The sequence below is a fragment of the Vicia villosa genome, unplaced genomic scaffold, assembly GCF_029867415.1.
Source record: "Vicia villosa cultivar HV-30 ecotype Madison, WI unplaced genomic scaffold, Vvil1.0 ctg.000107F_1_1, whole genome shotgun sequence".
NCBI classification, from domain to species: Eukaryota; Viridiplantae; Streptophyta; class Magnoliopsida; order Fabales; family Fabaceae; genus Vicia; species Vicia villosa.
The window spans coordinates 1,333,930-1,360,794 of record NW_026705018.1 but is presented as its reverse complement, the minus strand read 5'-3'; the positions used below and the strand labels follow the sequence as shown (position 1 = coordinate 1,360,794).

At 34.4% G+C, this 26,865-nt stretch overlaps 1 protein-coding gene across 1 annotated transcript; it reads left to right on the top strand.

Moving 5' to 3' along the window:
* Positions 1-212: 212 nt before the first annotated feature.
* LOC131624179 (B3 domain-containing transcription factor VRN1-like) lies at positions 213-25,539 on the top strand. The gene is made up of 6 exons (XM_058895148.1): positions 213-296; positions 453-828; positions 887-999; positions 1,135-1,401; positions 7,607-7,643; positions 25,364-25,539. Exons 1-6 carry the CDS (start codon positions 213-215, stop codon positions 25,537-25,539), a joined length of 1,053 nt encoding a protein of 350 aa, XP_058751131.1.
* Positions 25,540-26,865: the final 1,326 nt, after the last annotated feature.

Here is a 26,865-nt window from a genome sequence, read left to right as displayed (position 1 = left end):
TGAAGTTTTTTTTAGTTGAATTGATAAAACAAGTAGCATAGTGTTCAAATGCTCGTGGGTTCAATTAATATAGAAAATGGAAAGTCATGGTTTAATATTTTCTCAATTTTTAAAACAATTATAACTTATCTGTATAAATAGATGAGTCTTAGCAGTGATTGTTCTCTAAACTTCATTGCAGGCATTTCTCACTCATTCAAAAGGTTTTCGTGATGGCTAGTGAATTATTTGAGATGAAAAAACCAATTCATTTTTTCAAAATCATAGTTATTCAAAGTCTTCATCAAGAAAAGCTAGTAAGCCTAAGCCTTAGATTATTTCTTGAAGTTATAATCTATGTTTCTATATTTTATCACATCATTGTGTTATGTTACTTTCTATTTGGCAACTCGATAGGTAATTTTATGAGTTCTATTATGCATGGATATTAATCTGGTATAATTCATTGACAGATGATACCAAGAAGGTTTGTGAAGAAATATGGAGAATATCTTCCAAAAGCTATATGTCTAAAGACTCCTAACGGTGCATATTGGAAACTAAGTTTGGTAAAAAGTGATGGCAAGATATGGTTTGAAAAGGGTTGGAAAGAATTTGCAGAGTATCATTCTCTATCTCATGGCCATCTTCTTGTTTTCAAATACCAAAAAACTTCCCATTTTGAAGTAAGAATCTTTGATAAGAGTGCTTTAGAAGTAAACTATTCTATCAAAAGAATTGAAGCTAATAATAAAGAAGATTGTAGAGCAACTCAAAAGAGAAAAGCTTATTCCTCCTTTGAAATTGGAAGCACTAGTTGTGTCAAAAAGCCCAAAGGTAAAAATCTTATGGAAATGGAAAGACATTTTTATCAACATGAAATATGTGCCTCATGTTGTTCATGTTTTTGCAGGAAAGCGCGGGAATACAACACTTGAAAGAGCGAAATCATTCAGAACATGTAATCCATCTTTTATTGTTGTCATGGGTGCATCATACGTTGAACACCATTTTCTTTTGGTAAGCTGCAAATAAACATTTAAGCCTAGTTTATATAATAAAGGATAATTAAAGAAGATGAGAATTTTAAGAGATAGTTAGTGAAAGGATTAGTATCTATTCATTAACATTTTACTCTTTTTTTTCTTCACGCAGAGTATACCATCTGAATTTGGTAAGAAAAACTTTGATTTGGATATGAAGAGAGGGTATATTTGTTTTCAGGTATCAAACAATGAAAAAACTTGGCCTGCAAAGTACACAAGGAGGATATCCAATAAAGGAAGAATAAAGTTTGAAATCACAGGTGGATGGAAGAAATTCTCAGAGGACAATAATTTGAAAGTTGGTGATGCATGCAATTTTGAGCTCATTCTTAAAACTAATATGACCTTCCTTGTTCACATTTTTAGAGAGACATCAATTGTTCAACTTTCCAGATGAAAAGAAAAGCTGCAGAAGGATAGAGAAAAGGATGGAAATCACCACCACAATCACCACCAAGGAATTTTAGTTGTTTTGAATGAAGCTTTATTAACATTGCATGTATTTAGTGCATGCATGTAAGCACTAGTAGTCTACTGCCTGTAACCAAGGAGCATTTCAACTTTTATTTTGCATTTTTTAAACCTGTTATTTTGCATTTCTGGATATTACTCTTAGTATCCCAAACAAGAATGAAGATCAATCGGAAAAATATAACACTTCATAAAAATTACATGCGATTTAATTGAAGGGGAAAATCTAAACAAATAATTCTACTTTCAAGATGGGCCTCTTTCTAGTTTTTTTTATTGTTTTGAAAAGTGGGTACCTTACTTTGACGATCAAAGATGAGAAGTATAAGGTTTTTAAAGAACTTTTTAAGTACCTTGATTTGATATTTGTAGTCATTACAAAATTAGCATCCCAATGCTTTAAGTTAGTATGAGAGTGAGATGAAGTGAAATGAAATTTGAATTTGAATTACTTGTGAATCACGGGTTTTTCTCTTTATATAGTAAAGTGGTTAAAATCGCCCGTGGAACTGGCGCGGCGTAGTATGCGGAGGACCTTTCAATTGATCCAGACAATATAAGATGATTTAAAAAGGGGAGATCATCTATCTTTCTATTCGGTGTATGATTCAGTGTGTCATTTGTAATACTCCAAATTTAATTAATTATTTAATTAAATTATTAAGGAGTTATTTATCAGAATTTAGTTGGAATTGGATTTGTCGGTAGTATTTTAAGAGACTAATTGGATTGATATGTTGATCGGAATTATTAAGATAAAGTTGGATTATTTAGTCGGTTAATCGGAGAATTAATAAGTTGATTTTTGTCGAAGAAAAGAAATAATATTAGTAATAATATTATTATTTTATTTGGTTTAGTCATGGTGTGGTATATATATATATATATATAGTGATGTAGAGGTGTACGTTTAGTAGGCCCATTAAGAAAATAATAGTAACTATATTATTATTATTTGATTTATTGGATTAAAAGGAAAAATATTAGGTTTTACTGAGCATAGAGAAATAAGGGTTTTGGAAGTTGTTGGAAAACAGATCGCGAAACGAAGTTGCCGACAAAGAGGAACGAGGTTTTGAGCAGAAGAGGAATCGATTGAGGATTTGCTGGGAAAAGGCAAAGAGGACAAAGGCTTGCACTTGATCGGATATTAAAGGCGATCTCCAATCCAAGGAAAGGGTGGGGTTCGATGAATCTGATAACCAGGATAATGATAATTAGTATGCGAGGTTGGGTCTCATAATTTGATGCCATGGACGTGTTGTTCTTGTTGTTTTTGTGATAATTAATTCTACGGATTATTGAATTGGATAATTGTTGGTTATGTCGATGGTACTGAAATAATTTATTACCTATGTTGTTGTTTCAATGTGTTGAGAAAAATCAAATTATAGATCAAAGAATTATTGCTGGAAATATTGTTGTATTGAAATTGCGTGATTGATTGAGTTGTTACTGGATAATATATGAATGGATGGGAAGATTGGGCAAATTACATGGAGACGATCGCCCTAGATGAATAAAAGGAGAAAATCCTCACCATATAAGGGTGGAGGCGGGCGTCTCCAAGGGCATGGGATGAGGGGACGGGCGTCTCCCTTGGTGGTGGGTCGCACAAGTTTGAGTTTTGTGTGTTTGTCACGTGCTTGAGTAGTCTGTGGCATAGATAGTTCATATTTTAGGTACCTTGGCCATGTGTTAGTATATTGTGATTTAATACATAACGTAGTAGCATTATAATATAACTCAGTAAATTAATAGAGTCACATATTTAATAGAATCAGTATTTCATGGGAATACTAATACTGAGTAGGAATATTTTAGTAGGAATGTTGTGCTAGTTTCAAAGTGAGAACTTTATTAGCAGTAGCAGAATAATTGTTTTATGAAGTAGAAACAGTAGTAGTAGAGTAATTTAATAGTAGCAATTGTAATAGAACAATAGAAGCTATCAGCAAAATTGGTCTATAGCAAGAAAGTATTTATAAGAGAAATTGAATATAGTAGAAGGAATTAGCAAATAGTAGGTCTTTGGTAGGAAATAATATAATTGCAGAAATTATATTTAAGTAGCAAAGTGGGATTTGATGTCAAATTTGGTTGTTAATAGTTAGACAAAGGAAAATAACAGTGCCAGTAATTTTAATAGAACTGATATATAACAGAGGTGAAGTATTTTGGAGATAGGGTGGAATTTAATTAGTAGTTTTGTTTAGTAGCCAAAGAATAATTAACCAGTAATAATGATGGAATAATGAAACAGTACTGAAATTAGTCAAATTGGTAGAATTAAGCGGTATAAGTAATTAACCAGAATTAGTTGGGATCTGTCAGGATAGTTTGTATAGTTTAGTAGGTATTCCTGGTTGGTTTTTTTGGCGGTAATTGTGTCGATTAAGTTGGTTTGCGGGTATAGTTAATTAAGTTGTCTGTCCCGGTTTAGGGGCGCGTTAAGTTGCAGGTCATATGACTAGTGTTGAATGAATTAAGTTTATGACAAATATGTTGTTGTTATGTAGTTAATGTTGATACAGGTGTATGACTATGGTCAGTGTTGAAGCGATGTTGAGTACCATTTATATTGGTACAGTGTGGATAAGTTGTTGTGTTGTATAGTTGATTGTTATTGTTTGTGAGTTGTTGCATTCATTACATTTGCATACTAAGTTGGCTTGGATTGTCAAGTTTTTATGTTGGGGCTATGCTCACCAATTTGGTCTGGATTGGAAAAATTAAGTTGAAGGCTTATGCCTTGTTGAATGCCTCGATAACCTGGCATGTTTTAAATTGGGAGTTCTGCCCCAATGATACCACATGCATATGCACAGTTGAGTCACATTCAAGTTGCATATGTGTAGTTATTGTTGTTATCGTGTTGTTGATTGAATCAATTATTGTTATTAAAGTTGTCATTATTGCTATGTTGTTGTGATTATCAAGTTGTTGTTTTGTTGCTGTTAATAAGTTGATGTAATTATTAAGTTGTTATTTTGTTGTTGTCATGAAGTGGTAGAAGTTGTATTGATTCTAACCGAATATATTGATTATCATTCTTCTGTTTATAATTTTTGATATATCTCCCTTTCTGCTGATGTTTCCCCTACCATGGGAAATGGACAGGTACTCAAGTATAGCTGTGGATGTTGAATTATTTTTATGAAGTCGTTAAGTTTCCTATTGATAAGTCAAGAGGGTCTTGCTCTGATACGTAGCACTCGGGGGGGGGGGAATGTTTGTCTATGTCGTTTTAGTTGTAGTTATTACTATTGTATTTTTAAGTTGAATAATATTAAAAGTATCATGATGTTTCAGTATGTTTTATGTGGATGAAGATGATCAGTTGTGTAAAGTTGTATAATTATGAATTCCGCTGCTTAGTAAATAAAAGGCTATTTTGTTTGAAAGTTGTTCTAAGTTGTTATGTGATCCTCCGAAATTAAAAGTGATATGTATCTGATCTGATTGTGTTGTTAATGTTGAAACGTGACATCCCATGTGGAGTATGCAATTTTAAAATACTCTATTTTTTTGTTATATTTTCCGGGTAGAATTTAGGTGTTACATTAGTGGTATCAGAGCAGGTCGGTCCGTCCGGCAGAGTTTGTATAATGTTGTGTATCCCTTTGTATGCGACAAGTGTGTACCACACTTTCGGTACTTGTTGTCTTTCTAATTACTTGTTGCAGAAGTTTGTTTGGAGCTAAGTGGGGGAGAAGTGGTACTTCTCGGTTATGCTTCGGTTGTAAGTTGTTGGTGCAATGTACTGCTTAAGGAGACAATACAAGTATTGTCTGAGCTTGTTGACATGGAATAAAGGTTCTGGTTGTTTTAGAAGCTTGGAGCATCTGTAGAAGGAGAATGACCAAGAATTGTTGATGTTTACTCCTCGAGGGATGGGGAGCAATGTAGCAGTTGTTGATCTACAAGTATGGGGCAAATTCCTGACGTTTCTGAAAGGTAACTGCTAAGGACAATTATTATAAGATAGAATTTAGAAATTCGTTGTGTTCAGTCTTGTTGATGAATTGTGAAGTAATATGTAGCTGCAGGACGTCGGCGTTAGCAGGTTCAGATGGTTTTGCAAGTGGTTAAAGTATGGTACTTTTGGTGACGTAAGTATAATTTCTAAAGGAACACTATTATAGTTGGTTATGATGGTTATACTCCATTATGATTGTAGACTCTTTATTGACAAATTGAGGACTTGATCACCCTTAATCTCTTGTTGATAGTAGACAGAATCGTGTTGGACGTTATAAACTTATCTTGCTATCTTATGGTGCGTAAAGTGATGGATGCTAAAGAAGGGATGCAACTTAGTTGAAGCTTGTGAATCATATTAGTCGATAGAAACTCTAATAACGAACGGTGAATTAAGATGGATGATCAGAGTTGCGCAGCTGAAGCGTGATGTGCCAGATGTATTGTGTTTTCTTGTGAATAGTGCTGATTGTAATAGGATGTTCTTGTAAGTTATTGGTAGATAATGAGTTGTGTGGCTATTAGTCGAGTTATGTTATTAAGTTGGTATTATAATAATTTAGTTGTTGTTGCGGCAATAGTGTTGTTGGTTACCGTAGATAATGAATAATACTTTAAATATTACGAGGTTGATTAAGTTGGCTATTTTGAGTAGCACGATGAAATGAATGGAGTTGTTGGTGCTTCGTTGGTGAAGGACACCTGAGTATGGAAATAAGAATTGTGTATGTGTTTGTTGATGAATATGTTACTGAGGATGATGATGTGAGATTGTATAACCAAATGTAAGCGAGTGGTAGTTGTTACTACCTTGTAAGTTGATGTTTTAGGATATTGTTGAGTGGTTAGTGAGTTACTAACGGTTATGTCGTGAAGGTGTTGCACGACTAGCAGGTATGTATTGGGGGAGAGTTGTAACACCCCGAATTTAATTAATTATTTAATTAAATTATTAAGGATTTATTTATCAGAATTTAGTTGAAATTGGATTTGTCGGTATTATTTTACGAGGCTAAATGGATTGATGTGTCGATCGGAATTATTAAGATAAAGTTGGATCATTTAGTCGGTTAATCGGAGAATTAATAAGTTGATTTTTGTCGAAGAAATAGTATTAGTAATAATATTATCATTTAATTTGGTTTAGTCGTGGTGTGGTGTATATATATAGCAATGTGGAGGTGTACGTTTAGTAGGCCCATTAAGAAAATAATAGTAATTATATCATTATTATTTAATTTATTGGATTAAAAGGAAAAGTATTAGGTTTTGCTGAGCACAAAGAAATAAGGGTTTTTAGAAGTTATTGGAAAACAGATCGTGAAACGAAGTTGCCGACAAAGAGGAACGAGGTTTTGTGCAGATGAGGAATCGATCGAGGATTTGCTGGGAAAAGGCAAAGAGGACAAAGGCTTGCACTGGATCGGTAATTAGAGGTAATCTCTAATCCAAGGTAACGGTGGGGTTGAGTCGCATAATTTGATGCCATGGATGTGTTGTTGTTGTTTTTGTGATAATTAATTCTACGGATTGATTTAATTGGATAATTGTTTGTTGTGTCGATGGTACTGAAATAATTTATTATCTATGTTTCTATTTCATTGTGTTGAGAAAATTAAAATTGAAGATCAAAGAATTATTGCTGGAAATATTGTTGTGTTGAAATTGCGTGATCGATTAAGTTGTTACTGGATAATATATGAATGGATTGGAAGACTGGGCAAATTACATGGAGACGATCGCCCTGGATAAATAAAAGGAGAAATTCCTCTCCATATAAGGGATGAGGCGGGCGCCTCCAGGAGCCATGGATGAGGGGACGGGCGTATCCCTTTGTGGAGGGTCCCACAAGTTTGAGTTTTGTGCGTTTGTCACGTGTTTGAGTAGTCTGTGGCATAGATGGTCCATATTTAAGGTACCTTGGCCATGTTTTAGTATATTGTGATTTAATATCTAACGTAGTAGCATTATAATAATTCAGTAAATTAATAGAGTCAGAGATTTAATAGAATCAGTATTTCATAGGAAAAATAATACCGAGTAGGAATATTTTAGTAGGAATTTTATGCTAGTTTCATAGTGGGAACTTTATTAGCAGTAGTAGAATAGTTGTGTTATGAAGTAGAAACAATAGTAGTAGTAGTTGTAGTAGTAGTAGTAGTAGTAGTAGTAGTAGTAGTAGTAGTAGTAGTAGTAGTAGTAGTAGTAGTAGTAGTAGTAGTAGAATAATTTAATAGTAGCAATTGTAATAGAAAAATAGAAGCTAGCAGCAATCACTGGTCTATAGCAAGAAAGTATTTTGTAACAGGAATTGAATATAGTAGAAGAAATTAGTAGATAACAGGTCTTTGGTTGGAAATAATATAATTGCAGAAATCAGGTTTTAGTGGCAAAGTGGGATTTGATGTCAGATTTGGTTGCTAATAGTTAGACCAAGGAAAATAACAGTGCCAGTAATTTTAGTATAACTGATATATAACAGAGGTGAAGTATTTTGGGGACAGGGTGGAATTTGACTAGTAGTTCTATTTAGTAGCCAAAGAATAATTAACCAGTATTAATGATGGAATAAGGAAACAATACTGAAATTAGTCGAATTGGTAGAATTAAGCGGTATAAGTAATTAACCGGAGTTAGTTGGGATCTGTCAGGATAGTTTGTATATTTTACTAGGTATTCCTGGTTGGCTTTGTTTGTGGTAATTATGTCGATTAAGTTGGTTTGCGGGTACAATTAATTAAGTTGTCTGTCCCGATTTAGGGGCGTGTTAAGTTGCAGGTCTTATGACCAGTGTTGAACGAATTAAGTTAATGACAAATATGTTTTTGTTATGTAGTTGTGGTTGATTAAGTTGTATGCCTATTGTAACAGCCCGTTTTTATGGTATTTATTTTATTATAATATTTTATTCTCTTTGGTGTGTTAATTAATTATTTAACCGTTATGAGATTTAATTATTAATTTAATTAATTAAACTTGAATGCTTTTGTGTGTAATAGAATTAATTAAGTTATTGGAGAAGTTAGATTAATTGGGCCTATCTATTGGAGTGATAAGCAATTAGGGGGTGTTATTAATTTTAAAGCCTAATATAATAAATAAAGATAGTAAGAGAGGAAATAAGGGGTAGAAGCATCATTGTCATTTTCGTTTTCAAGAATAGAAGTGGAGGAGAGGAACAAGAAGAGGAAAGCTAGGGTTTTGGAGGAGAAATCAAGAGGTAAGGGGGAGAATCCCTAATCATTGTGGGCTAGTATAATGGGGTAATTGGTAGATTAACATCTATATTTATCCATAGTTAATCTTATAAAATGTGTGGTTTATTTTCTGTTTAGTATAGTAGAATCTGTTGATAAATTGAAATTGAAAAAAAAATGCCGGAAATGAGTGTTCCTGTGTTCATATAATTTTGAGGATGGAAATGAGACACCGGATGATGTCACACATAGCATTGGTGACGGACGGAGTGTATGCTGGACAGCGACACTGTTTAACGTATTTACTAGAAACCGTGTCCGTTTCATTCTCTGCATATTCGCTACAGTGACTAGCTTTAGTCACATGGCCACATGAACTAACATTCTTTTTTTATTGAATTAAAAACGCCCTGTTGCTGAACTATTGGTCAATTAGAAACGTGAAGCACCAATACCCTTAGAGCATCTCCAATGGTGCAACCCATTTTTGGGTTCTTTATGGGTCCCACTAGCCACATCATCTTAAAATAATTTTTATAATTTTTATTTTAATTGTATAATTCTAAAAAGTTATTATTGGGCCCACAACTTTACCTCATAAACTAATTTGATTGGGTACCACAATTTTTTCATAGTTGCATTGCAATGCAATGGTACTATGATGTGGCATGTCTAGGTGGAGAACTTATTAGAAGGAACTACCATTGGAGATGGTCTTAGTGAATAGAAAGTGCTACTGCTACTAGTTATTGGTCCAATTAATTTAAAACGTGAGCCACATCTTATTTATGGATAGGAAATGCTACTGTTAGCATCTTAGTCAAACAAAAATGAAAACCACACTACACCTTATTGATAGAAATATAGAATAGATATATACATACATAGGTAAATTAGTAAATGGGCATAGTTGGATGAAATTGATTCTATGTTAAAACAGTATATTTCTAATAGATATAATATAGGGATGTGCTTATATTATGGTTAAAAAATTAATCTCATGAGTAGCTAAATGGCAAAAGAAATCCTAATGATATGTTAGTTTAATATGAAGTGAGTAAATCACATAAAATTGACAAATTGCGAGTTAGCATGTGATAGTACTAATTACTAGTAGTAATTGAAATGGTGGATTGAAATTGTGTGTTGATTATTATATGTGAATAATGCTTATGTGATGAGAATGTTGTGTACAATATTGTGGATAATTCATAGAGTGGATTATTGTGATATGCTAAATATTAAGATGGTAGAGATGATCTTAATTGCATATGTTTGTTAACATTGTACATACATTCATATCATGGTGTGCCTTGAAACAAAGGTGGTTTGCTTTGAAACAAAAGCGAGGCTTAGATTCTAGAGTGAATCGGAGGCGGTAGACTATATGTTTACATTTTGGTGGGCTTTGGTCTTGTCCGGATCGGAAGCGTGGCCTAGATTCTAGATATTGAATCGGGAGGCGGTGAAACTTTGGGTTCACAATTCGGTACCACATGCATAGCGTCACATATCTTGCATTGAGTCACATTAAAATTATACGATAATTGAATATATGAAGTTGATGTAGTTGTGATATGTGTATGAGTTAGATAATTGAAACGAGTGAGGTTTGAATACATATTTGATTAAATGTGTGAATATGTGATAATTACGGTTGTGTACATAATTGAGAATATAATAGTAGAATTGAAATATTATACTCTTTAAGCTTATTGTATAATTGATAACATGTGAAAAATGGGTTGATTACTGTTATCTACATGGTTATACATAGTATGATTAATTACTAGAAGCGTTGATTTAACCATTATATTCCGTTATACTTTCTTCATAATGGTTCGTATTCTCACCCTTCTGTTTTAATGTTGCCCTCGTTTGGCGACATGCAGGTTCTGGAGTTTAGTAGCCGCGTGCGATTTAGCCGGAGGTTCTTGCTTGGTTATTGGAGACTAGGTAGTGAGTCGATGCTCTGGTCATGTAACACTGGGTAGACTAGGTGTATTGAACTCATGTTATATTTGCTCATGTATTATGCTATGACTTGTGAACTTTTGTTGGCTACTTGTCGTTTTGAGAGACTTATAAGCCAAACATTCTGATTTTATCTTATGTTGAATTGAGACCCTTAGTCAATGTATGATCATGGTATGGGACATGAATCATTATGAATCACATGAGTATCATATTTTCCGTTGTGAATGCATATCCAGGTTAAATTGTGATTTTATATTGAGTGTTATTAAAATGACCAGGTATATTGTGTTGTGTAGATAAATGCTGTCAGTTTTTTTGGGGTTTTTAGTTCTACTAAAAACATCGATGTGACGTCCTTTTGAATTATATGCATGCTATTCTCTGATTATATGTTAACTATATTGGGGTAGTAAAAAGGGGTGTTACACCTATGACCAGTGTTGAAGCGATGTTGAGTACCTCTTTTATTAGTACAATGTGGATAAGTTGTTGTGTTGTGAAGTTGATTGTCATTGTTTGTGAATTGTTGCATTCATCATTACATTTGCATACTAAGTTGGCCTGGATTGACATGTTTTTATGTTGGAGCTATGCTCACCATTTTGGCCAGGAATGGAAAAATTAAGTTGAAGGCTTATGCCTTGTTGAATGCCTTGATAACCTGGCATGTTTTAAGTTGGGAGTTCTGCCCCAATGATACCACATGCATATGCACAGTTGAGTCACATTCAAGTTGCATATGTGTAGTTATTGTTGTTATCGTGTTGTTGATTGAATCAATTATTGTTATTAAAGTTGTCATTATTGCTATGTTGTTGTGATTATCAAGTTGTTGTTTTGTTGCTGTTAATAAGTTGATGTAATTATTAAGTTGTTATTTTGTTGTTGTCATGAAGTGGTAGAAGTTGTATTGATTCTAACCGAATATATTGATTATCATTCTTCTGTTTATAATTTTTGATATATCTCCCTTTCTGCTGATGTTTCCCCTACCATGGGAAATGGACAGGTACTCAAGTATAGCTGTGGATGTTGAATTATTTTTATGAAGTCGTTAAGTTTCCTATTGATAAGTCAAGAGGGTCTTGCTCTGATACGTAGCACTCGGGGGGGGGGGGGGGGGGGGGAATGTTTGTCTATGTCGTTTTAGTTGTTGTTATTACTATTGTATTTTTAAGTTGAATAATATTAAAAGTATCATGATGTTTCAGTATGTTTTATGTGGATGAAGATGATCAGTTGTGTAAAGTTGTATAACTATGAATTCCGTTGCTTAGTAAATAAAAGGCTATTTTGTTTGAAAGTTGTTCTAAGTTGTTATGAGATCTTCCGAAATTAAAAGTGCTATGTATCTGATCTGATTGTGTTGTTAATGTTGAAACGTGACATCCCATGTGGAGTATGCAATTTTAAAATACTCTATTTTTTTGTTAAATTTTCCGGGTAGAATTTAGGTGTTACATTAGTGGTATCAGAGCAGGTCGGTCCGTCCGGCCAAGGTTGTATAATGTTGTGTATCCCTTTGTATGCGACAAGTGTGTACAACACTTTCGGTACTTGTTGTCTTTCTGATTACTTGTTGCAGAAGTTTGTTTGGAGCTAAGTGGGGGAGAAGTGGTACTTCTCGGTTATGCTTCGGTTGTAAGTTGTTGGTGCAATGTACTGCTTAAGGAGACAATACAAGTATTGTCTGAGCCCGTTGACATGGAATCAAGGTTCTGGTTGTTTTAGAAGCTTGGAGCGTCTGTAGAAGGAGAATGACCAAGAATTGTTGATGTTTACTCCTCGAAGGATGGGGAGCAATGTAGCAGTTGTTGATCTACAAGTATGGGGAAAATTCCTGACGTTTCTGAAGGTAACTTCTAAGGACAATTATTATAAGTTAGAATTTAGAAATTCGTTGTATTCAATCTTGCTGATGAACTGTGAAGTAGTATGTAGCAGCAGGACGTCGGTGTTAGCATGTTCAGATGGTTTTGCAAGTGGTTAAAGTATGGTACTTTTGGTGACGTAAGTATAATTTCTAAAGGAACACTATTATAGTTGGTAATGATGGTTATACTCCAATATGATTGTAGACTCTCTATTGAAAAATTGAGGACTTGATCACACTTAATCTCTTGTTGATAGTAGACAAAATTGTGTTGGATGTTATAAACTTATCTTGCTATCTTATGGTGCGTAAAGTGACGGATGCTAAAGAAGGAATGCAACTTAGTTGAAGCTTGTGAATCATATTAGTCGATAGAAACTCTAATAACGAACGGTGAATTAAGATGGATGATCAGAGTTGCGCAGCTGAAGCGTGATGTGCCAAATGTATTGTGTTTTCTTGTGAATAGTGCTGATTGTAATAGGATGTTCTTGTAAGTTATTGGTAGATGATGAGTTGTGTGGCTATTAGTCGAGTTATGTTATTAAGTTGGTATTATAATAATTTAGTTGTTGTTGCGGTAATAGTGTTGTTGGTTACCGTAGATAATGAGTAATACTTTAAATATTACGAGGTTGATTAAGTTGGCTATTTTGAGTAGCACGATGAAATGAATGGAGTTGTTGGTGCTTCGTTGGTGAAGGACACCTGAGTATGGAAATAAGAATTGTGTATGTGTTTGCTGATGAATATGTTACTGAGGATGATGATGTGAGATTGTATAACCAAATGTAAGCGAGTGGTAGTTGTTACTACCTTGTAAGTTGATGTTTTAGGATATTGTTGAGTGGTTAGTGAGTTACTAACGGTTATGTCGTGAAGGTGTTGCACGACTAGCAGGTATGTATTGGGTTTGAATATCGTTGGGTAGTTGTTACTACGAAGGAATAGTAGTCGGGATATTGTCAAATGCTATTTGAGGATCAAAGACTAGATGTGGAATGAAGTTGAGGATGGCGTTGGCGGATAGAATTTTCGAGGACGAAAATATTCTATGTGGGGGAGAGTTGTAACACCCCGAATTTTATTAATTATTTAATTAAATTATTAAGGATTTATTTATCAGAATTTAGTTGAAATTGGATTTGTCGGTATTATTTTACGAGGCTAAATGGATTGATGTGTCGATCGAAAATATTAAGATAAAGTTGGATCATTTAGTCGGTTAATCGGAGAATTAATAAGTTTATTTTTGTCGAAGAAATAGTATTAGTAATAATATTATCATTTAATTTGGTTTAGTCGTGGTGTGGTGTATATATATAGCAATGTGGAGGTGTACGTTTAGTAAGCCCATTAAGAAAATAATAGTAATTATATCATTATTATTTAATTTATTGGATTAAAAGGAAAAATATTAGGTTTTGCTGAGCACAAAGAAATAAGGGTTTTTGAAAGTTGTTGGAAAACAGACCGTGAAACGAAGTTGCCGACAAATAGGAACGAGGTTTTGTGCAGATGAGGAATCGATCGAGGATTTGCTGGGAAAAGGCAAAGAGGCCAAGGCTTGCACTGGATCGGATATAAGAGGTGATCTCCAGTCCAAGGTAAGGGTGGGATTGAGTCGCATAATTTGATGCCATGGATGTGTTGTTGTTGTTTTTGTGATAATTAATTCTACGGATTGATTTAATTGGATAATTGTTTATTGTGTCGATGGTACTGAAATAATTTATTATCTATGTTGGTATTTCATTGTGTTGAGAAAATTAAATTTATAGATCAAAGAATTATTGCTGGAAATATTGTTGTGTTGAAATTGCGTGATCGATTGAGTTGTTACTGGATAATATATGAATGATTGGAAGACTGGGCAAATTACATGGAGGCGATCGCCCTGGATGAATAAAAGGAGAAATTCCTCTCTATATAAGGGTTGAGGCGGGTGCCTCCAAGGCCCATGGATGAGGGGACGGGCGTATCCCTTTGTGGAGGGTCCCACAATGTTAAGTTTTGTGTGTTTGTCACGTGTTTGAGTAGTCTGTGGCATAGATGGTCCATATTTAAGGTACCTTGGCCATGTTTTAGTATATTGTGATTTAATATCTAACGTAGTAGCATTATAATATAATTCAGTAAATTAATAGAGTCAGAGATTTAATAGAATCAGTAATTCATAGGAAAATTAATACCGAGTAGTAATATTTTAGTAGGAATTTTATGCTAGTTTCACAGTGAGAATTTATTAGCAGTAGTAGAATAATTGTTTTATGAAGTAGAAACAGTAGTAGTAGAATAATTTAATAGTAGCAATTGTAATAGAACAATAGAAGCTAGAAGCAAAACTGGTTTATAGCAAGAAATTATTTTGTAAAAGGAATTGAATATAGTAGAAGAAATTATCAGATAACAGGTCTTTGGTTGGAAATAATATAATTGCATAAATCAGGTTTTAGTAGCAAAGTGGGATTTGATGTCAGATTTGGTTGCTAATAGTTAGACAAAGGAAAATAACAGTGCCAGTAATTTTAGTATAACTGATATATAACAGAGGTGAGGTATTTTGGGGACAGGGTGGAATTTGATTAGTAGTTCTATTTAGTAGCCAAAGAATAATTAACCAGTATTAATGATGGAATATGGAAACAAAACCGAAATCGGTCGAATTGGTAGAATTATACGGTATAAGTAATTAACCGGAGTTAGTTGGGATCTGTCAGGATAGTTCGTATATTTTACTAGGTATTCCAGGTTGGCTTTGTTGTGGTAATTATGTCGATTAAGTTGGTATGCAGGTACAATTAATTAAGTTGTTTGTCCCGATTTAGGGGCGTGTTAAGTTGCAGGTCTTATGACCATTGTTGAACGAATCAAGTTTATGACAAATATGTTTTTGTTATGTAGTTGTGGTTGATTAAGTTTTATGCCCATGACCAGTGTTGAAGCGATGTTGAGTACCTCTTTTATTGGTACAGTGTGGATAAGTTGTTGTGTTGTGAAGTTGATTGTTATTGTTTGTTAATTGGTGCATTCATCATTACATTTGCATACTAAGTTGGCCTGGATTGGCAAGTTTTTATGTTGGAGCTATGCTCACCACTTTGGCCTGGATTGGAGAAATTAAGTTGAAGGCTTATGCCTTGTTGAATGCCTCGATAACCTGGCATGTTTTAAGTTGGGAGTTTTGCTCCAATGGTACCACATGCATATGCACAATTGAGTCACATTCGAGTTTCATATGTGTAGTTATTGTTGTTATCGTGTTGTTGATTGAATCAATTGTTGTTATTAAAGTTGTCATTATTGCCATGTTGTTGTGATTATCAAGTTGTTGTTTTGTTGCTGTTAATAAGTTGATGTAATTATTAAGTTGTTATTTTGCTGTTGTCATGAAGTGGTAGAAGTTGTATTGATTCTAACCGAATATATTGATTATCATTCTTCTGTTTATTATTTTCGATATATCTCCCTTTCTGCTGATGTTTGCCCAACCACGGAAAATGGACAGGTACTCAAGTATAGTTGTGGATGTTGAATTATTTTTATGAAGTCGTTAAGTTTCCTATTGATAAGTAAAGAGGGTCTTGCTCTGATACGTAGCACTCGGGGGGGGGGGGAATGTTTGTCTATGTCGTTTTAGTTGTTGTTATTACTATTGTATTTTTAAGTTGAATAATATTAAAAGTATCATGATGTTTCAGTATGTTTTATGTGGATGAAGATGATCAGTTGTGTAAAGTTGTATAACTATGAATTCCGCTGCTTAGTAAATAAAAGGCTATTTTGTTTGAAAGTTGTTCTAAGTTGTTATGAGATCTTCCGAAATTAAAAGTGCTCTGTATCTGATCTGATTGTGTTGTTAATGTTGAAACGTGACATCCCATGTGGAGTATGCAATTTTAAAATACTCTATTTTTTTTGTTAAATTTTCCGGGTAGAATTTAGGTGTTACATTAGTGGTATCAGAGCAGGTCGGTCCGTCCGGCCAAGGTTGTATAATGTTGTGTATCCCTTTGTATGCGACAAGTGTGTACAACACTTTCGGTACTTGTTGTCTTTCTGATTACTTGTTGCAGAAGTTTGTTTGGAGCTAAGTGGGGGAGAAGTGGTACTTCTCGGTTATGCTTCGGTTGTAAGTTGTTGGTGCAATGTACTGCTTAAGGAGACAATACAAGTATTGTCTGAGCTCGTTGACATGGAATCAAGGTTCTGGTTGTTTTAGAAGCTTGGAGCGTCTGTAGAAGGAGAATGACCAAGAATTGTTGATGTTTACTCCTCGAGGGATGGGGAGCAATGTAGCAGTTGTTGATCTACAAGTATGGGGAAAATTCCTGACGTTTCTGAAGGTAACTGCTAAGGACAATTATTATAAGTTAGAATTTAGAAATTCGTTGTATTCAATCTTGCTGATGAACTGTGAAGTAGTATGTAGCAGCAGGACGTCGGTGTTAGCATGTTCAGATGGTTTTGCAAGTGGTTAAAGTATGGTACTTTTGGTGACGTAAGTATAATTTCTAAAGGAACACTATTATAGTTGGTAATGATGGTTATACTCCAATATGATTGTAGACTCTCTATTGAAAAATTGAGGACTTGATCACACTTAATCTCTTGTTGATAGTAGACAAAATTGTGTTGGATGTTATAAACTTATCTTGCTATCTTATGGTGCGTAAAGTGATGGATGCTAAAGAAGGAATGCAACTTAGTTGAAGCTTGTGAATCATATTAGTCGATAGAAACTCTAATAACGAACGGTGAATTAAGATGGATGATCAGAGTTGCGCAGCTGAAGCGTGATGTGCCAGATGTATTGTGTTTTCTTGTGAATAGTGCTGATTGTAATAGGATGTTCTTGTAAGTTATTGGTAGATGATGAGTTGTGTGGCTATTAGTCGAGTTATGTTATTAAGTTGGTATTATAATAATTTAGTTGTTGTTGCGGTAATAGTGTTGTTGGTTACCGTAGATAATGAATAATACTTTAAATATTACGAGGTTGATTAAGTTGGCTATTTTGAGTAGCACGATGAAATGAATGGAGTTGTTGGTGCTTCGTTGGTGAAGGACACCTGAGTATGGAAATAAGAATTGTGTATGTGTTTGCTGATGAATATGTTACTGAGGATGATGATGTGAGATTGTATAACCAAATGTAAGCGAGTGGTAGTTGTTACTACCTTGTAAGTTGATGTTTTAGGATATTGTTGAGTGGTTAGTGAGTTACTAACGGTTATGTCGTGAAGGTGTTGCACGACTAGCAAGTATGTATTGGGTTTGAATATCGTTGGGTAGTTGTTACTACGAAGGAATAGTAGTCGGGATATTGTCAAATGCTATTTGAGGATCAAAGACTAGATGTGGAATGAAGTTGAGGATGGCGTTGGCGGATAGAATTTTCGAGGACGAAAATATTCTATGTGGGGGAGAGTTGTAACACCCCGAATTTTATTAATTATTTAATTAAATTATTAAGGATTTATTTATCAGAATTTAGTTGAAATTGGATTTGTCGGTATTATTTTACGAGGCTAAATGGATTGATGTGTCGATCGGAAATATTAAGATAAAGTTGGATCATTTAGTCGGTTAATCGGAGAATTAATAAGTTTATTTTTGTCGAAGAAATAGTATTAGTAATAATATTATCATTTAATTTGGTTTAGTCGTGGTGTGGTGTATATATATAGCAATGTGGAGGTGTACGTTTAGTAAGCCCATTAAGAAAATAATAGTAATTATATCATTATTATTTAATTTATTGGATTAAAAGGAAAAATATTAGGTTTTGCTGAGCACAAAGAAATAAGGGTTTTTGAAAGTTGTTGGAAAACAGACCGTGAAACGAAGTTGCCGACAAATAGGAACGAGGTTTTGTGCAGATGAGGAATCGATCGAGGATTTGCTGGGAAAAGGCAAAGAGGCCAAGGCTTGCACTGGATCAGATATAAGAGGTGATCTCCAGTCCAAAGTAAGGGTGGGATTGAGTCGCATAATTTGATGCCATGGATGTGTTGTTGTTGTTTTTGTGATAATTAATTCTACGGATTGATTTAATTGGATAATTGTTTATTGTGTCGATGGTACTGAAATAATTTATTATCTATGTTGGTATTTCATTGTGTTGAGAAAATTAAATTTATAGATCAAAGAATTATTGCTGGAAATATTGTTGTGTTGAAATTGCATGATCGATTGAGTTGTTACTGGATAATATATGAATGATTGGAAGACTGGGCAAATTACATGGAGGCGATCGCCCTGGATGAATAAAAGGAGAAATTCCTCTCTATATAAGGGTTGAGGCGGGTGCCTCCAAGGCCCATGGATGAGGGGACGGGCGTATCCCTTTGTGGAGGGTCCCACAAGTTTAAGTTTTGTGTGTTTGTCACGTGTTTGAGTAGTCTGTGGCATAAATGGTCCATATTTAAGGTACCTTGGCCATGTTTTAGTATATTGTGATTTAATATCTAACGTAGTAGCATTATAATATAATTCAGTAAATTAATAGAGTCAGAGATTTAATAGAATCAGTAATTCATAGGAAAATTAATACCGAGTAGTAATATTTTAGTAGGAATTTTATGCTAGTTTCACAGTGAGAATTTATTAGCAGTAGTAGAATAATTGTTTTATGAAGTAGAAACAGTAGTAGTAGAATAATTTAATAGTAGCAATTGTAATAGAACAATAGAAGCTAGAAGCAAAACTGGTTTATAGCAAGAAATTATTTTGTAAAAGGAATTGAATATAGTAGAAGAAATTATCAGATAACAGGTCTTTGGTTGGAAATAATATAATTGCATAAATCAGGTTTTAGTAGCAAAGTGGGATTTGATGTCAGATTTGGTTGCTAATAGTTAGACAAAGGAAAATAACAGTGCCAGTAATTTTAGTATAACTGATATATAACAGAGGTGAGGTATTTTGGGGACAGGGTGGAATTTGATTAGTAGTTCTATTTAGTAGCCAAAGAATAATTAACCAGTATTAATGATGGAATATGGAAACAAAACCGAAATCGGTCGAATTGGTAGAATTATACGGTATAAGTAATTAACCGGAGTTAGTTGGGATCTGTCAGGATAGTTCGTATATTTTACTAGGTATTCCAGGTTGGCTTATTTGTGGTAATTATGTCGATTAAGTTGGTATGCAGGTACAATTAATTAAGTTGTTTGTCCCGATTTAGGGGCGTGTTAAGTTGCAGGTCTTATGACCATTGTTGAACGAATCAAGTTTATGACAAATATGTTTTTGTTATGTAGTTGTGGTTGATTAAGTTTTATGCCCATGACCAGTGTTGAAGCGATGTTGAGTACCTCTTTTATTGGTACAGTGTGGATAAGTTGTTGTGTTGTGAAGTTGATTGTTATTGTTTGTGAATTGGTGCATTCATCATTACATTTGCATACTAAGTTGGCCTGGATTGGGAAGTTTTTAGGTTGGAGCTATGCTCACCACTTTGGCCTGGATTGGAGAAATTAAGTTGAAGGCTTATGCCTTGTTGAATGCCTCGATAACCTGGCATGTTTTAAGTTGGGAGTTTTGCTCCAATGGTACCACATGCATATACACAATTGAGTCACATTCGAGTTTCATATGTGTAGTTATTGTTGTTATCGTGTTGTTGATTGAATCAATTGTTGTTATTAAAGTTGTCATTATTGCCATGTTGTTGTGATTATCAAGTTGTTGTTTTGTTGCTGTTAATAAGTTGATGTAATTATTAAGTTGTTATTTTGTTGTTGTCATGAAGTGGTAGAAGTTGTATTGATTCTAACCGAATATATTGATTATCATTCTTCTATTTATTATTTTCGATATATCTCCCTTTCAGCTGATGTTTGCCCAACCATGGGAAATGGACACGTACTCAAGTATAGTTGTGGATGTTGAATTTTTTTTATGAAGTCGTTAAGTTTCCTATTGATAAGTCAAGAGGGTCTTGTTCTGATACATAGCACTCGGGGGGGGGGGGAGGGGGAATGTTTGTCTATGTCGTTTTAGTTATTGTTATTACTATTGTATTTTTAAGTTGAATAATATTAAAAGTATCATGATGTTTCAGTTTGTTTTAAGTGGATGAAGATGATCAGTTGTGTTAAGTTGTATAACTATGAATTCCGCTGCTTAGTAAATAAAAGGCTATTTTGTTTGAAAGTTATTGTAAGTTGTTATGTGATCCTCCGAAATTAAAAGTGCTATGTATCTGATCTGGTTGTGTTGTTAATGTTGAAACGTGACATCCCATGTGGAGTATGCAATTTTAAAATACTCTATTTTTTTTGTTAAATTTTCCGGGTAGAATTTAGGTGTTACATTAGTGGTATCAGAGCAGGTCGGTCCGTCCGGCCAAGGTTGTATAATGTTGTGTATCCCTTTGTATGCGACAAGTGTGTACAACACTTTTGGTACTTGTTGTCTTTCTGATTACTTGTTGCAGAAGTTTGTTTGGAGCTAAGTGGGGGAGAAGTGGTACTTCTCGGTTATGCTTCGGTTGTAAGTTGTTGGTGCAATGTACTGCTTAAGGAGACAATACAAGTATTGTCTGAGCTCGTTGACATGGAATCAAGGTTCTGGTTGTTTTAGAAGCTTGGAGCGTCTGTAGAAGGAGAATGACCAAGAATTGTTGATGTTTACTCCTCGAGGGATGGGGAGCAATGTAGCAGTTGTTGATCTACAAGTATGGGGAAAATTCCTGACGTTTCTGAAGGTAACTGCTAAGGACAATTATTATAAGTTAGAATTTAGAAATTCGTTGTATTCAATCTTGCTGATGAACTGTGAAGTAGTATGTAGCAGCAGGACGTCGGTGTTAGCATGTTCAGATGGTTTTGCAAGTGGTTAAAGTATGGTACTTTTGGTGACGTAAGTATAATTTCTAAAGGAACACTATTATAGTTGGTAATGATGGTTATACTCCAATATGATTGTAGACTCTCTATTGAAAAATTGAGGACTTGATCACACTTAATCTCTTGTTGATAGTAGACAAAATTGTGTTGGATGTTATAAACTTATCTTGCTATCTTATGGTGCGTAAAGTGATGGATGCTAAAGAAGGAATGCAACTTAGTTGAAGCTTGTGAATCATATTAGTCGATAGAAACTCTTATAACGAACGGTGAATCAAGATGGATGATCAGAGTTGCGCAGCTGAAGCGTGATGTGCCAGATGTATTGTGTTTTCTTGTGAATAGTGCTGATTGTAATAGGATGTTCTTGTAAGTTATTGGTAGATGATGAGTTGTGTGGCTATTAGTCGAGTTATGTTATTAAGTTGGTATTATAATAATTTAGTTGTTGTTGCGGTAATAGTGTTGTTGGTTACCGTAGATAATGAATAATACTTTAAATATTACGAGGTTGATTAAGTTGGCTATTTTGAGTAGCACGATGAAATGAATGGAGTTGTTGGTGCTTCGTTGGTGAAGGACACCTGAGTATGGAAATAAGAATTGTGTATGTGTTTGCTGATGAATATGTTACTGAGGATGATGATGTGAGATTGTATAACCAAATGTAAGCGAGTGGTAGTTGTTACTACCTTGTAAGTTGATGTTTTAGGATATTGTTGAGTGGTTAGTGAGTTACTAACGGTTATGTCGTGAAGGTGTTGCACGACTAGCAGGTATGTATTGGGTTTGAATATCGTTGGGTAGTTGTTACTACGAAGGAATAGTAGTCGGGATATTGTCAAATGCTATTTGAGGATCAAAGACTAGATGTGGAATGAAGTTGAGGATGGCGTTGGCGGATAGAATTTTCGAGGAGGAAAATATTCTATGTGGGGGAGAGTTGTAACACCCCGAATTTTATTAATTATTTAATTAAATTATTAAGGATTTATTTATCAGAATTTAGTTGAAATTGGATTTGTCGGTATTATTTTACGAGGCTAAATGGATTGATGTGTCGATCGGAAATATTAAGATAAAGTTGGATCATTTAGTCGGTTAATCGGAGAATTAATAAGTTTATTTTTGTCGAAGAAATAGTATTAGTAATAATATTATCATTTAATTTGGTTTAGTCGTGGTGTGGTGTATATATATAGCAATGTGGAGGTGTACGTTTAGTAAGCCCATTAAGAAAATAATAGTAATTATATCATTATTATTTAATTTATTGGATTAAAAGGAAAAATATTAGGTTTTGCTGAGCACAAAGAAATAAGGGTTTTTGAAAGTTGTTGGAAAACAGACCGTGAAACGAAGTTGCCGACAAATAGGAACGAGGTTTTGTGCAGATGAGGAATCGATCGAGGATTTGCTGGGAAAAGGCAAAGAGGCCAAGGCTTGCACTGGATCGGATATAAGAGGTGATCTCCAGTCCAAGGTAAGGGTGGGATTGAGTCGCATAATTTGATGCCATGGATGTGTTGTTGTTGTTTTTGTGATAATTAATTCTACGGATTGATTTAATTGGATAATTGTTTATTGTGTCGATGGTACTGAAATAATTTATTATCTATGTTGGTATTTCATTGTGTTGAGAAAATTAAATTTATAGATCAAAGAATTATTGCTGGAAATATTGTTGTGTTGAAATTGCGTGATCGATTGAGTTGTTACTGGATAATATATGAATGATTGGAAGACTGGGCAAATTACATGGAGGCGATCGCCCTGGATGAATAAAAGGAGAAATTCCTCTCTATATAAGGGTTGAGGCGGGTGCCTCCAAGGCCCATGGATGAGGGGACGGGCGTATCCCTTTGTGGAGGGTCCCACAAGTTTAAGTTTTGTGTGTTTGTCACGTGTTTGAGTAGTCTGTGGCATAGATGGTCCATATTTAAGGTACCTTGGCCATGTTTTAGTATATTGTGATTTAATATCTAACGTAGTAGCATTATAATATAATTCAGTAAATTAATAGAGTCAGAGATTTAATAGAATCAGTAATTCATAGGAAAATTAATACCGAGTAGTAATATTTTAGTAGGAATTTTATGCTAGTTTCACAGTGAGAATTTATTAGCAGTAGTAGAATAATTGTTTTATGAAGTAGAAACAGTAGTAGTAGAATAATTTAATAGTAGCAATTGTAATAGAACAATAGAAGCTAGAAGCAAAACTGGTTTATAGCAAGAAATTATTTTGTAAAAGGAATTGAATATAGTAGAAGAAATTATCAGATAACAGGTCTTTGGTTGGAAATAATATAATTGCATAAATCAGGTTTTAGTAGCAAAGTGGGATTTGATGTCAGATTTGGTTGCTAATAGTTAGACAAAGGAAAATAACAGTTCCAGTAATTTTAGTATAACTGATATATAACAGAGGTGAGGTATTTTGGGGACAGGGTGGAATTTGATTAGTAGTTCTATTTAGTAGCCAAAGAATAATTAACCAGTATTAATGATGGAATATGGAAACAAAACCGAAATCGGTCGAATTGGTAGAATTATACGGTATAAGTAATTAACCGGAGTTAGTTGGGATCTGTCAGGATAGTTCGTATATTTTACTAGGTATTCCAGGTTGGCTTTGTTGTGTTAATTATGTCGATTAAGTTGGTATGCAGGTACAATTAATTAAGTTGTTTGTCCCGATTTAGGGGCGTGTTAAGTTGCAGGTCTTATGACCATTGTTGAACGAATCAAGTTTATGACAAATATGTTTTTGTTATGTAGTTGTGGTTGATTAAGTTTTATGCCCATGACCAGTGTTGAAGCGATGTTGAGTACCTCTTTTATTGGTACAGTGTGGATAAGTTGTTGTGTTGTGAAGTTGATTGATATTGTTTGCGAATTGGTGCATTCATCATTACATTTGCATACTAAGTTGGCCTGGATTGGCAAGTTTTTATGTTGGAGCTATGCTCACCACTTTGGCCTGGATTGGAGAAATTAAGTTGAAGGCTTATGCCTTGTTGAATGCCTCCATAACCTGGCATGTTTTAAGTTGGGAGTTTTGCTCCAATGGTACCACATGCATATACACAATTGAGTCACATTCGAGTTTCATATGTGTAGTTATTGTTGTTATCGTGTTGTTGATTGAATCAATTGTTGTTATTAAAGTTGTCATTATTGCCATGTTGTTGTGATTATCAAGTTGTTGTTTTGTTGCTGTTAATAAGTTGATGTAATTATTAAGTTGTTATTTTGTTGTTGTCATGAAGTGGTAGAAGTTGTATTGATTCTAACCGAATATATTGATTATCATTCTTCTATTTATTATTTTCGATATATCTCCCTTTCAGCTGATGTTTGCCCAACCATGGGAAATGGACACGTACTCAAGTATAGTTGTGGATGTTGAATTTTTTTTATGAAGTCGTTAAGTTTCCTATTGATAAGTCAAGAGGGTCTTGTTCTGATACATAGCACTCGGGGGGGGGGGGGGGGGGGGGGGGGGGGGGGGGGGAGGGGGAATGTTTGTCTATGTCGTTTTAGTTATTGTTATTACTATTGTATTTTTAAGTTGAATAATATTAAAAGTATCATGATGTTTCAGTTTGTTTTAAGTGGATGAAGATGATCAGTTGTGTTAAGTTGTATAACTATGAATTCCGCTGCTTAGTAAATAAAAGGCTATTTTGTTTGAAAGTTATTGTAAGTTGTTATGTGATCCTCCGAAATTAAAAGTGCTATGTATCTGATCTGGTTGTGTTGTTAATGTTGAAATGTGACATCCCATGTGCAGTATGAAATTTTAAAATACTCTATTTTTTTTGTTATATTTTCCGGGTAGAATTTAGGTGTTACATTAGTGGTATCACAACAATTCGGTCCGTCCGACCAAGGTTGTCTAATGTTGTTAATCCCTTTGTATGCGAAAAGTGTGTACAACACTTTCGATACTTGTTGTCTTTCTAATTACTTGTTGCAGGAGTTTGTTTGGAGCTAAGTGGGGGAGAAGCGGTGCTTTTCGGTTATGCTTCGGTTGTAAGTTGTTGGTGCAATGTACTGCTTAAGGAGACAATACAAGTATTGTCTGAGCTCGTTGACATGGATTCAAGGTTCTGGTTGTTTAAGAAGCTTGTAGCATCTGTAGAAGGAGAATGACCAAGAATTGTTGATCTTTACTCCTCGAAGGATGGGGAGCAATGTAGCAGTTGTTGATCTACAACTATGGGGAAAATTCCTGACGTTTCTGAAGGTAACTGCTAAGGACAATTATTATAAGTTAGAATTTAGAAATTCGTTGTACTCAAACTTGTTGATAAATTGTGAAGTAGTATGTAGTTGCAGGACGTCGGTGTTAGCAGGTTCGGATGGTTTTGCAAGTGGTTAAAGTATGGTACTTTTGGTGACGTAAGTATAATTTCTAAAGGAACACTATTATAGTTGGTAATGATGGTTATACTCCATTATGATTGTAGACTCTCTATTGAAAAATTGAGGACTTGATCACCCTTAATCTCTTGTTGATAGTAGACAAAATTGTGTTGGATGTTATAAACTTATCTTGCTATCTTATGGTGCGTAAAGTGATGGATGCTAAAGAAGGAATGCAACTTAGTTGAAGCTTGTGAATCATATTAGTCGATAGAAACTCTAATAAAGGTTGGTGAATGAAGATGGATGATTAGAGTTGTATAGCTGAAGCGTGATGTGCCAGATGTATTGTGTTTTCTTGTGAAGAGTGTCGATCGTAATAGGATGTTCTTGTAAGTTATTGGTAGATGATGAGTTGTGTGGCTATTAGTCGAGTTATGTTATTAAGTTGGTATTATAATAATTTAGTTGTTGTTGCGGTAATAGTGTTGTTGGTTACCGTAGATAATGAATAATACTTTAAATATTACGAGGTTGATTAAGTTGGCTATTTTGAGTAACACGATAAGATGAATGGAGTTGTTGGTGCTTCGTTGGTGAAGGACACCTGAGTATGGAAATAAAATTGTGTATGTGTTTGGTGATGAATATGTTACTGAGGATGATGATGTGAGATTGTATAATTAAATGTAAGCGAGTGGTAGTTGTTACTACCTTGTAAGTTGATGTTTTAGGATATTGTTGAGTGGTTAGTGAGTTACTAACGGTTATGTCGCGAAGGTGTTGCACGACTAGCAGGTATGTATTGGGTTTGAATGTCGTTGGGTAGTTGTTACTACGAAGGAATAGTAGTCGGGATATTGCCAAATGCTATTTGAGGATCAAAGACTAGATGTGGAATGAAGTTGAGGATGGTGTTGGCGGATAGAATTTTTGAGGACAAAAATATTCTAAGCGGGGGAGAGTTGTAACACCCCGAATTTAATTAATTAATTAATTAAATTATTAAGGATTTATTTATCATAATTTAGTTGAAATTGGATTTGTCGGTATTATTTTACGAGGCTAAATGGATTGACGTGTCGATCGGAATTATTAAGATAAATATGGATC

Coding starts and splice junctions, on each gene's coding strand:
- LOC131624179 (XM_058895148.1), top strand. CDS start 213: ATGGCTAGTGAATTATTTGAGATGAAAAAACCAATTCATTTTTTCAAA. Junction 297..452: donor GTCTTCATCAAGAAAAGCTA/GTAAGCCTAAGC, acceptor ATTCATTGACAG/ATGATACCAAGAAGGTTTGT. Junction 7,644..25,363: donor TAGTAGTAGTAGTAGTAGTA/GTAGTAGTAGTA, acceptor TACTTGTTGCAG/GAGTTTGTTTGGAGCTAAGT.